At 40.3% G+C, this 13,347-nt stretch overlaps 2 protein-coding genes across 2 annotated transcripts in view; one reads left to right on the forward strand and one right to left on the reverse strand.

Moving 5' to 3' along the window:
• Positions 1-765: 765 nt before the first annotated feature.
• LOC108364938 (uncharacterized) lies at positions 766-1,953 on the reverse strand. Its single transcript, XM_017618823.1, has one exon. It carries the CDS (start codon positions 1,951-1,953, stop codon positions 766-768), a length of 1,188 nt encoding a protein of 395 aa, XP_017474312.1.
• Positions 1,954-2,439: 486 nt separating this feature from the next.
• The window catches only part of qua (villin like protein quail), a 38,380-nt gene continuing 27,472 nt past the window's right edge, over positions 2,440-13,347 (forward strand). The window contains exon 1 of the mRNA XM_017618824.1: positions 2,440-2,583. Within this exon, the coding sequence (XP_017474313.1) occupies positions 2,440-2,583 (144 nt within the window). The remainder of the gene's footprint in view (positions 2,584-13,347) is intronic.

The following is a 13,347-nucleotide window of genomic DNA, read 5'->3' on the forward strand; positions in this document are numbered from 1 at the left end:
CATTCAACCTCAGGTTGTCTTTGAACTTCTCCCAGTCTGTCTTCCTGGGATTTCTTAAAACTCTATGTATAGGAGGGGTTGCTTCAATGTCAAACCTTATTATTCTATGATCTGACATGGAGGGTTCATTGGATACTCTCCACTCTTTCACTAGCGCTTTCGTTTGAGTATTCCCTATGGTAATATCAAGGACCTCTTCCCTTGCGCGGGTCACAAATGTTGGTATGTTCCCAACATTAAAGATTTCTAATTTATTTCTAAGGATAAATTCAAGAAGGTACTCACCCCTTTGGTTGGTGTCACTGCTCCCCCATGCCTCGCTATGCGCATTTGCATCACACCCGAGTATCAGGGGTAGCTTACTAGCCTCGCAGTACTTCACCAGTTTAGTGACAAGCTCTGGTGGGGCGTGCGTGTCATCTCCTGGGAAGTAGCCCGATGCAGCTACGATGTCCTGGATGGTCCCGTTGATGTTGACTGGGACTTGGACCGCTACTAGATCCCTCGACAGGAAATCTGAAAGACATATATGTTTCAAGCTATTAGTTATTAACAAGCACGCCCTAGGATTCGTACACCTAGTATCCCAAATAACCTGCCTGTCCTCTACTGCCAAGCCTCTTATTTGGCCCCTGACGACCCAGGGTTCTTGTACCAGCACTATTCCCAGTGTAGACCTGAGGGTTGCCCTAGCGATAACCGCAGACGCGGCCCTCGCATGGTGTAGATTTATTTGTGCAACCTTAGTGCTGGTCATCGTCGCAGTTATTGGCGTTCATCGTCTTCGTCCGTTGTCAGAGTTTTGTCAAACTCTGACAAGGTGGCTCTCTCCGAGTCGTCATGAGGTAAAAGACTGACTTCCTCTACTACCGCGCTACTAGCTGCTTCCACGGCTACCATCTCAGCCACCTCCTTCGGTAATTCCGAACCACCCGGTGGAGTATCTGGCTTGACTATCTTCGCCTTCGGTTCCCTGCCCTTGTGCACATGCACTGGAACACTACCAAACCTGTATCGTAGGATGCAGTTTTTCTTTTTGATAGCGTCCAACGACCGGTCGTCAATCCCGATCGTTAGCAGTTTGCCCGTCTTCTCATCATTGCTCCTATAAACCTTCCATAGGTCGGTATGCATTCCCTCATTTTGTGCTATAATGAGGTTCAGCAGTTTCTGCGTGTCCACTCCTGCAGCTTTTGGTAGGTACGTAGTGATTACGTGCACCCTGGGTATGTTGTCGCCATCGCACGTAGTCAGTTCCGCACCATCCCAGTCAGGCAGTTTTGGGACAATTTCGCGCAACCATTCGGCTGATTCTGCATTCAAACAGTCGACCAGTATAAGGCCTGGCCGAAAGTGAATGCCGTCGAATTGGAGTATTGACCTCCAACCCTTACCCATCTCCTCCACAATGGCGTCCTCAATCTTTCCCTGATCCTCACGAGTGAGTGTACTCTCAGGGAAAGCCTTCGGCAGAACTGCCAGTCTAATGCGCTTAGTGGCGCTAGCATAGCTAACACCCGGCTTCCTGGCCCCTGCCTTAGGTTTTGGAGCCACTGTTTCAAGACGGCTCTTCTTCTTCTCCGGCTTTCCTTCAGGAGGACTAAGCTCCGCAGCCACCCGTTTACTGTCACCGGGTTTTTCCCGATCTAGGGGTGCCTTTTTCTCCGGATTCCCCTCCGGAGTACTAGCTTTCGCAACCACGTCTGTGCTGTCACTGGACTTCTCCCGATCCAGTACTTTCTTCTTGGCCTCTTCAGACGTTAAACCTTTGTTTAAGTAACGCAGGTACCATTTGGCTCCTGCGCCACTGAAACCTTTGGCCTTTCTGACGTCCCCAAATTTCCTAGACTGTCCGGTCGTCAGTCCAGTACTCGTCGAGGCCTGTGGTATATCATCTATGGGTGCCGAAGCAACCTCGGATCCCACCTGCCCCAGACTTTCCTTCTGTTGCATAGTGCCTGCTTCTGTCCGTTGCGCCGGTCCAAATATAGGGTCTTTGGGGCCATTGCCGTCCTTACGTCCGTCAACTGTCGGCGTTGTTCTTGTCGGGTCCTGGCTGCCAGTATTTTCGATATTAGACTCGACCTGGTCCGCCAGTTTTGGTGCGGTATGAGAGCCCGCTGGTGTACTGTTGTTTTGTACGAGTTTGTTTTTGTTTTTGATTTGTTTGTTTGGGTGTTAAAGACTCCCCAGTCAGGATTATAGGGTGGGAGGAGGGAAGATGGGATGGGGAGGGATTAAGGATAAGGACGTCGGTACGGTGATCTCGCATGGAAACCAGAGTGGCTAGTATCACACTTACCCAGCGGGCGAGGTTGATACAGCGGCATCAGGTCACCATACTAGCTTCCCTCTTGGTTCGTGGTGATATGACGGTTGCCGAAGCAGCCGCCATAGTACCACTTAAGCCCCATCCCCACGGCAAGGAGACCGACACAGATGGAGCCAATACTTTGCAATCCATATTTTTGCCAACAAAAGGCTTCAAAACCGTCTACAGCGTGCTCGCAAGCCTATCGCCCTTGTTGCCTTTGCACGAATACCATATTCAAAAATATAGCTTCCTGCAAGTCTGCTATGAATGTAAAAATCTAAAAGAAAATTAACTTAAATTATTATCGAAAATAATCGTTGAAATGTGAACGACTCTGGCAACAACGGAAATGTTTTTTAATGGACTAGTTACGTTTAGTACGATATTTAAAGAAAAAGGAAAATAAATGGAAAAGTATATAAACAAGCTTTTAAAGAGTACATTTGAAGGAACCAGGATCTGCTTATAAGACCTGTAGCTCGATTCTGTAACAATTCTCTACCAAGGCGAATTGAGATATGAATTCGCCGCCCTGTTCTCTACTGCTAATGAGTAGTAGAGGATGACGTATATTCTCTCCCAGTAGAGAAATAATCGGTAGAGAAGTGTTAAAGAAACGAGATACTGGTTCTGAGCGGTCCATATTTGAAAATTGCGTTCGTGAAAGTACAAAGACTTAGTTACATTGAATTTACATGTCTGGCTGTAGCTGAGCGTGCAAAGATGTTTGCCAGAATGTCCATGTTCAAATCTCATTTAATTTTAAATTTTTAATTTCGGTTTTTCTTAGTTATGAAAAATCATCTGTGAAGTGCAGAACGAAAGCGTATTCAAACGAAACATACTGACTTTGAAGTTGTTTAAGCCAAATTCGTTTCAAAGTAATTGAAAATACACGCTGAAAAAGCCAATTGACTGCTTCCTAGGACATCGCCATGTTAAATAAATGAGTTCATTGCAGGTAAAATAGTGAGAATTTCAATTAGTTATCATTGAAAATAAAGTAGTTTATAAATTACTTTCAAACTAATTCAATTTCCTGCAGGGGAGTTACCGGACATCAATTTTTGTGACCGCACTGAACTTTTGTGGCCGAAGCCGGAGTGATTTAGTGAATAATTTAAGGATTTTGAAAAAAGGGGGACATATATGGAGCATATTTAGAGCTATGGGGTTGGGGGGCTGGTTGTTGTAAAGTGACACAATGGCCTTTATTTTCAGTCGGAACGTGGTCTTCGCCCGGCCACAACATTATGGTAGATTCAAAGGGAAAATTTATAAACGTATAAAAGCACTTTGAGTAAAAGAAATCCAACAAAAGCAAAGGGAATCTGCGTCTGAAGGCTGGTAAAATACGTACAAAATTTTGTGAATAACAAAACTAGGTAGATTCTTTTGCAACCGAAATACAAAAGAACACTCGGCTATTTATCTACGTCTGAAGGCTGGTAAAATACGTACAAAATTTTGTGAATAACAACACTAGGTAGATTCTTTTGCAACCGAGCTACAAAAGAACACTCGCTTAGATGACAAAATACCTGCAAAGCAACAACACAAATCCGGCTATTTATCGGCAACGTGGTTCAGTGGATTTCCTCCTGCCGGAAACACTGCCTGGCTCGCCATGACCACTTCCTTGTTGCGACCTCTTCTTCACTGAGCTGGAGGAACCGTCACGCTTTTCCTGTATCGGTGAACCACTTTTTTCGNGGCAATTTCAAAATGAATGCGTATCCTTGTTTAACAGAAATACAATATACTTACATATACAGGCGGAGATGAAATACCTTAAAAGCCATTTTCGCGAATTTAATTCAAGTGAAAAATTATTATTTTCTGTCAGGTTCTATATTAAACTCAATTCAAAAAATAAATATTTATCAAATCATGAAACCGGCTTTTAAGGTATTTCGACAGGTGGTGAACTGAGATTTACCACTGCATAACTCAACCTTGGTTTCTTCGAATGAAGCTTTAACGCATAATAATATTGGCAAATCACATTTATTAGGCCAATCGTGAANTTGTGAGACGGAGATTATGGGCCCTTCAACTTCTGGAGCCAGCATGCGGCTCTTCCTGCTGGCTCGTTTTAGTTTAACGGNGGTATTTCGACAGGTGGTGAACTGAGATTTACCACTGCATAACTCAACCTTGGTTTCTTCGAATGAAGCTTTAACGCATAATAATATTGGCAAATCACATTTATTAGGCCAATCGTGAAACACGAGAGTTCGATATACTCAATGGTGCAACAGGTCGATTTAGTTTGACATTCACGGCACCTTTTCTCACTTGTCGATTTTTAGTAATAACTTGACCTCAGCACCACCTGGCAATTGGACTGCCTTTACCGTTTCCAACACATATTTTGAATATTCGCCAGATCGGATCATAAAAAAGATTTTGNGCTGATTGGAGTTGGATTTGTCTCCCTCAGCCCTGCGTTTGCGTCCTGCTGAATTGTTGAGCCCATTGCAACTTGCACTGCAATCGCGGCGAAGTGGCCTGGCTTTCCACATTTAAAACNGCGATTGCTTTCATATATTTCCGTACCAAGTTCAAAAATTTTACCATGAACGCTTCCAGAAATGTGCAGTATGAAATATTCGGGTTGTATGGGAGGTACCACGCCCTCTTTTTCAGTAGCANCTTTACCGTTTCCAACACATATTTTGAATATTCGCCAGATCGGATCATAAAAAAGATTTTGAGTAATAACTCAACTCCAGCGCCAACTGGCGGATTAAATTGTGAAACTAAACTATCCAGAGACCCACTCAAACAAACACACAAAACTTTGTTATAATCACTCCAGCCATTTAGGATTTCACACAAATATACCTACAGAAGAACTATATACACATTCAAAGATAAGTAAAAGTCAGTATGTTTGTACTTTTCCACGCCCTCTTTTCAAAGAGGCAATTTCTCTACAGATGATATGCAGTATGAAATTCGGCTTGTATGGTAGGTGCCACGTCCCCTTTTCCAACAGCTCTATATTTTCTGCAAGACTATGCGATTAATTTCATATATCACCACAACAATTCTGATAGGAGGTGCCACGCCCGTATAAAGTTCGTGGGAGGTGCCACGCCCGTATAAAGTTCCAGTACTCTACCATGAACACTTCCAGAGATACTTATTATGAAATATTCGGTTTATATGGGAGGTGCCACGTCCCCTTTTCAAACAGTCCGAATTTTTGTTCATGAGTATGCGATTGTTTTCATATATCTCCATACCAAGTTCCAGTACTCTACCATGAACAGAGATATACAGTATGACGATTTCGGTTTGTATAGGAGGTGCCACGCCCTTTTCCAATAACTCCAATATTTCTCCATGAGCATGTGATTGATTTCATATATTTTCGTACCAATTTTAAAAATTTTACTATAAACGCTTCCAGAAATATGCAGTATGAAATATTCGGGTTGTATGGGAGGTACAATGCCTTCTTTTCCAATAGCTCCAATTTTTCTGGAAGAATATGCGATATATTTTGTATATCTCCACACCAAGTTCTAGTACTCTACCATGAACATTTCCAGAGATATGCAGTATGAAATATTCGGGTTGTATGGGAGGTACAATGCCTTCTTTTCCAATAGCTCCAATTTTTCTGGAAGAATATGCGATATATTTTGTATATCTCCACACCAAGTTCTAGTACTCTACCATGAACATTTCCAGAGATATGCAGTATGAAAAATTCGGTTTGTATAGGAGGTGCCCCCTTTTCCAATAACTCCAGTTTTTCCCCATGAGTATGCGATTGCTTTCATATATTTCCGTACCAAGTTCAAAAATTTTACCATGAACGCTTCCAGAAATGTGCAGTATGAAATATTCGGGTTGTATGGGAGGTACAATGCCTTCTTTTCCAATAGCTCCAATTTTTCTGGAAGAATATGCGATATATTTTGTATATCTCCACACCAAGTTTCAGTACTCTACCATGAAAATTTCCAGAGGTATGCAGTATGAAAAATTCAGTTTGAAAGGGAGGTGCCACGCCCCCTTTTCCAATAGGTCCAATTTTTCTCCAAGATTATGTAATCGATTTCATTTGCACCAATACCAAGTTCCAGTACTCTACCATGAACACTTCCAGAGATTTGCAGTATGAAAAATTCGGTTTGTATGGGAGGTGCCACGCCCCCTTTTCCAATAGGTCCAATTTTTCTCCAAGATTATGTAATCGATTTCATTTGCACCAATACCAAGTTCCAGTACTCTACCATGAACACTTCCAGAGATTTGCAGTATGAAAAATTCGGTTTGTATGGGAGGTGCCACGCCCCCTTTTCCAATAGGTCCAATTTTTCTCCAAGATTATGTAATCGATTTCATTTGCACCAATACCAAGTTCCAGTACTCTACCATGAACACTTCCAGAGATTTGCAGTATGAAAAATTCGGTTTGTATGGGAGGTGCCACGCCCCCTTTTCCAATAGGTCCAATTTTTCTCCAAGATTATGTAATCGATTTCATTTGCACCAATACCAAGTTCCAGTACTCTACCATGAACACTTCCAGAGATTTGCAGTATGAAAAATTCGGTTTGTATGGGAGGTGCCACGCCTCCCTTTTCCAATAGCTCAAATTTTGCTCCAAGAGTATGCGATCTTATATCTCCATACCAAGTTCCAATACTCTACCATAAATACTTCCAGAGATATACAGTATGGAAAATACGGTTTGAAAGGGAGGTGCCACGCCTCCCTTTTCCAATAGCTCAAATTTTGCTCCAAGAGTATGCGATCTTATATCTCCATACCAAGTTCCAATACTCTACCATAAATACTTCCAGAGATATACAGTATGGAAAATACGGTTTGAAAGGGAGGTGCCACGCCCCTTTTCCAATATGTCTAATTTTTCTCCAAGATTATGCGATCGATTTCATGTGCGCCACCATTCTACCATGAACACTTCCAGAGATATGCCGTATGAATGTTCGGTTTGTATGGGAGGTGCCACACCGAACCAAAAATCCATCTCTGGATCAAAGAAAAACTTTCCTTACTTTAAGGTAGAAAATTCTTCCGAATGAGTAAAAAATTCTCCCGAATGCGTAATTTTTCTTTGGAATGTGTAAAAATGTAAACGAAAATATGGAACCGTGGATGTAATCTATCATTTTGGAGAAATGTTGGGTATGAAAAGAGGATACAACTACTTTAGTGCTGTTTCGTTCCCATTTTTCTTCATTTTGATTGCTGTTTTTCTTCAATTAAGAGAAGTGTTTTTTTTTGGGTGCACGCCCCCTTTTCTGGTAGCTCAAATTTTTTTCCAAGAGTATGCGATGGATTTCATATATCTCCATACCTAGTTCCAGAACTCTACCATGAACATTTCCAGAGATATGGAGTATGAAAGATTCGATGTGTATGGGAGGTTCCACGCCAATTCTATATATCGAGATTTTTGTTAGGATGCCTATCGGATCCTTTGAACGTCTGCAGCAGGTGGCTGAAATTTCAAAAAAAAATCGGTTCAGCCTTCTCGAGCTTTGCGATATGTACTAGACTGGTGCACAAGTGGCTTGGTTTCACATAAGCAACAAGCGACCTATGCATGTGACACTGTTTGTTATGACTTACAGCAATGTAAGCGTACAACTTGAACAGCTGCGAATGAGAAATGCCATCAACATGCAACACAACTTCGTCTCTCGCGACAATACACAAATGCGCGACACTGTTCGTACATATGGATGAAAGGCAATGCTGGCAAAACATTGTCATACAAGCTTAGATTGTTTTTGATCTGTGCAGTGCGTGAACTATGTTAAATGTGTGTATGAATATGTGTGATAAAAGAAATGCGCAGAACCGGTTCAGTTGAATTTAAAAGTGAACAGAGTAGAACGAAGTTGTGAGGCGGAGTGTTAAAGCATACTTTTTAGAAATAATTCGTATTTTACCAAAATGGATGTATACAATGTAAGTCTTTTATACACAAAAGTACATATGTACCTATGTATACAAAGCATAAATATTGAATGTTCTTTATTTTATTCATAGTCGAATGATTCCGTTGCAAGAAATGATTCTGTTAGCGAAAACTTAAGCCATGCTGCTATTAAAGAAAAAATTTAAAAAAAGAACTGACCATAGGAAACAAAAAAGGTAGGAGTAATGAAAATTAGAGACAGAAATCATTCATGGACTATATTTTGTGAAAATTTACAATTGCGTCAAACCCAGTGAAGTGGGCCCCGAAATTTCTGCTAAATCACCGAATTTAATAATACATTTATTTTGGATTTTAGTCACGTGCTTAAGTTTAAAAATTAACATAAATCGGAACATGATAAAAATATTCACATCCAGCGTTTAAGTACGTGACGGATAACCTATGCAAAAATATTTTTATTATAATCGGTGATTTTGCGGAAATTTTGGCGCCCACTTCACGTGGCTTGACTCCATTCCATTAACAGCGTAAGCATTTTTCAAAGCTGTAAAATTTGTAAACCAGTTTTGGTACAAAGTATACTACTATGTACTAGTGTTTAAATATAATAGAATATGAAATATACACCATATATGCATGTCAAGCAATAACTTAGCTATTTTATTTTCTCCATAAAATACCAATAGTAAGAGTGTTCAGTAAGTAAAGAATCCTCATTTGACACATTGCACAGATTTCAATATAATTGTTTTGCATTGCCTTTCATTTCCATTGCTTTTCATTGCCACTGCTTTTATTGCCTTTCCACACAATATATGCTTTCGGCGCCAATGCTTAGAGAGAAACCGGTTGTGCTGCGGCATGTATTGCTCATTTCTCTCTGTGCTCTTGCAGAGCATTGGTGGTTGAAAACAAAACATTGCATTGCTATGTTAAATGACCAAATGACCTGAAACTCGCTGTAAGTCGACTTGTGCACCAGTCTAATATGTACCCTGCAGGGAAAGCTACTAGTTGTGAACTAGAATTCTACCAGTTTGCGTTTCAGCCCAACTAGTTCACGTTCTATACTTTTTCAATGTTAGCGACTGGTATTTTTAACATTGCGATGTCCTACGAGATGTCAATTGTCAGGCTATGCATCAGCATCTACTAGTAGAAATACTTGTAGCAGCATACCAGTTGATGAGATACTCTGCCAATTCAAGTATTTCTTCCCATATATTTGTTTCTTTTTTTTTGCAATGCAACTAGATTTTTAAGTTTGTTATTTATGTTTAAATTGAAATAATTATTCCTACTTACATTGATCTAACTTTAAAAATCTTAACCACCTCCAAGCGGCCTCGAACCTGCGATCCCAGAACCAGAACCGGTAGTCTTCACGTGACGCCACAGCCGATATTTGTAAGAAAAGCAATTAATTGCGTTTTATTTTAGGCTTTGGCAATTCAAAGGCAGATGTCGCTGAACGCTTAAGTTCTTCGAAAATGTCGAGCTGGTAGGCGCATACTAGTTTATGAACTAGTATTTTTTTTAACTGGTTTGGGTTTTCACTGCAGGGAACATAAACGACTCTACATACATAATTGCCTACATTATTTCTCCATGAACTGTACATACCGTCGCCTGGGTAAAAGATTGTCGTAAGCGCCATTTTGACGATTTTTAGTTCTAGATGCAGTTATATATTTTGAAATAAGGTCATTTGATTGGTGTTATCAGTTTTTAGATATCTCCTCTAGTTTCCGAGATATTGACTAAAAATTTTTCGAGAATTTAGTAAAAATTTAGTTAGTGATGCAGTCATATTAAACTATATTGTATATCTCCTTTAGTTTCCGAGATATTGAGTAAAAAGTGTCGTTAATTTAGTAGAAATTTTGATCACATTTTGTCGTATTTCATACAAAGTGGCTGCCAAATTGTGGACAAAGGGCGCTTACGACAAAATTTTACTAAAGAAAATCCTTCATAAGCCCAAAAATAATTAACAATAAACATTAAAATTTAATAAAAAAAAGAGTTTTGTGAAGTAGTAACATTTTCAGAGACTTTGGAGAAAATCTATCTTCGCGTTTTTGAGAACTTGTATTCCAAACTTCAATCGCGATTTCCCACAACCTACCGAAATTAACATTCGACAATCAATCAGGCGACGATACATATTTGTTTCTTAACATAAGAATCAACATTCATGTTTCGATGTATTCCGTACGAATTAACAGCAGAGGGCGCTCTCAGCGCTGAGCAGCGCTGTTATGTGGGCATGTATGTTAGATTCTATAGAATTTTTAAAGTCCTGCAGTTCCATTTTTAGGATGTATTTAAACTTTTTTTTGCCTAAGACAATGAGAAGCGCATCCAGAACCTATAACCGAAATTTAATAAAAATAGGTATAGCCGATCTCGAGCTTTGCGAACAGAAAAAAAAAACGCCTTTCAAAATATACATTAGTGTAGATATAGATTATACAAAATATGTATAAAAAGGTGGCGCACTTCGTTTAGATATTTCTGTTTAAAAGCTATTTCAGTCCTCTTTCATTTGGTACCAATTTTGTTTGATTTGGATAAGCGGTTTGTTTATTCTTAGGAAAGGACTTTTATTTCGGACGTAAAAGATATTTGGCAAAGTTTAACAGTTATTACTGGTCTTAAAAAATAAAAGTCCGGGTTGACCGATTATTTCATTTCAAATAAAATAAAAGTCTAAGGATAACTTTTTTCTAAGGACTTTTATTATAAAAGTTATAAAAGTCCGGGTCCCTGGTTACGGATGATGTCAATGTCATCGTCATACACTAGCAATTGCACGCTCTTGCAATGGATTGCTCCTGAGCGTCTCAGTTCTGCAGCTCTAATTATCTTCTTCAAAATCAGATTAAAGAAATCACACGAAAGAAGTCGCCCTGTCTGAAATCCCATTTGGTGGCAAACGGCTAAGAGAGGTCTTTCCCAATTCTAACGGAGCTGGTGGTATTGATCAACGCGGCATACAGGCAACTCCTTTTGGCGCTGTCAAAAGCGGCTTTTAAATAGGCAAATATGTAGATTGTGAGTGTCGATCCTTTTCACGCGGGTCTCTTCCAAAATTTTGCGTATTGTGAAAACCTGGTCTATGGTGCCTTTGCCAGGTCTAAAGCTTAGAAGGCTGTTCTTGCGATAGTTGGCGCAAATGGCGGGGTTGCCTTGTGGATTTCTTCGCGAGTACTCTCTTGGGAGTTAACGAATACTCCCCATTTCTCCCTATGCTTCTGTGTAAGAACATGTAATTTTGTATACCCCCTTTAAATTGTATGTTTTTGGAGTGCGAGTAAACCCTTTGACTCCCTTAACAAGCAATCAGGGAATGCACACAGAAATATAATTCTAGAAACCTCTTTGACGAGTAATATAGGAGTACCCACAGAACAATATCCCACAAACCACCTAAAGAAACAATTATTGAGGGCACACAGAACAGGATCCCTGGCAAAAGAACATTAAAGGAATACTCGTAATAAAATCATACTAGAAACCTCCTAAAACAGTAATGGACAAAGTAAATTTCAAAACCAATAACTTTCTGAAAAATTGTTTATTATAGCTTAAAATTATGGTAACCAATAGAGGTAAATATGTTGTACAAAAACACATAAGCAGAAGTTCAAAAAAGTTCCTAGGTGGTCCAGGTGGACCCCCAGGGGTCCACGGAAGACTCGACGGGGGTCCACGGTGAAGTGAAAAAAATTTGGGGGTCCATGAGTTGCAAATGGGGGTCCACGAAAATTTATCTGGTTCCAATGTAAAGAACCAAAATGGTTGCTTGATAGCCTCTTTATTTAACTTAAATTTTTATGAGTGGTGCATAGTGCTCTTGACATAGCGTCACTTTGTGTTTTAAGGCCACCTGCAGGTATGACAATGAGTGAGGCGCGGCGAAAATTGCTGGCGGCAGAGATATAAGCAGTTGTGTCTTTTCAATGCTACAGGATAGTATGCCACCAGTACCTTTGTTGAAGAGATTATATTATGTTGAGTTCTCTGAGACTGAATGCTGGTTTGATTCCATCGCTGAGACCGGACTCACACATTGTCGAATCTTCACTGATGGCTCAAAAACTGACTCTGGGTCATGATCTGGGGTCTTTTTCGAGGGTAATGGAGATAAACTTCACTTTTCTGTGGGGGAATATGCTTCGGTCTTCCAGGCTGCGGTAATTGCAATACTCAAAGCCATGGACTACGTGGTGGAACATATGTGGAGGGGAAGGAGTTTAACGTGACTGCAGTGATAACCAAGCTGCACTTAAGGCATTGACCAGCCCTCTATTTAAGTACTTCCAAACTAGTTCGGCTATGCAAGTCTCGACTAAAATATGATAGTGACCATAACGAGGTTGTTTTACTCTGGGTGCCAGGTCACTCTGAAGCACCTGGTTATGAGACATCTGATTATTTGGCCAGAGTTGGCTCAGACCAGGCATTCCTCGGTGCGCAACCAGTTTTAGTACTCCCACCTTCGGAAATCGAAGCCACCATCAGAATCTGGGTGAATACTTCGCTCAGAAATGACTGAGAGGCATCGAGGGGATGCAGGTGGGCAAAACTCATGTTGCCTTCAATCTCACAAGGTCTGTCTAATTTTTTGCTCTCACCGAGCAGACGATACTGCAAACAACTTGCTGGACTGCTGACTGGTCACTTCACGTGGCACAAACACCTGACTGTGATAGGCATAAATGACAAGTCCATTTGCCCATCTTGCCTTGTGTTTCTTGCTTGCTTGCTTATTTGTCATCGATTTTTTTATACTCGTTCTTTTCTCTATTGTCAGTTTCGGAATTAAAAGTTTGGCGTAAAAAGCTTGAACATTTTGATGTTTTAAGTTTTGTGTTTTAAAAATGTGATAAATATTTTTCGCCTCACTTTAAAACTCGGAGCGATAAAAATAAAAATGACACAAATGAAATAACACAAATAAAATACTTTACATATACTCCACGTGCAAAGTCATCAGTGAGCCGAACATTTGATGAGTTTATGGAGAAGATAATGTAAATAACGCTAGCGCTCGCAGCTTTTAAAAAATATAACTCTTCCGAGAACACAGGAAAAT

Source organism: Rhagoletis zephyria, unplaced genomic scaffold (genome assembly GCF_001687245.7).
Source record: "Rhagoletis zephyria isolate East Lansing unplaced genomic scaffold, Rhagoletis_zephyria_1.1 Rzeph_scaffold_01718, whole genome shotgun sequence".
Classification (NCBI taxonomy): domain Eukaryota; kingdom Metazoa; phylum Arthropoda; class Insecta; order Diptera; family Tephritidae; genus Rhagoletis; species Rhagoletis zephyria.

Excerpts from the sequence above, each read along its gene's own strand:
- LOC108364938 (XM_017618823.1), bottom strand. The coding sequence starts at position 1,953 with ATGCAACAGAAGGAAAGTCTGGGGCAGGTGGGATCCGAGGTTGCTTCG.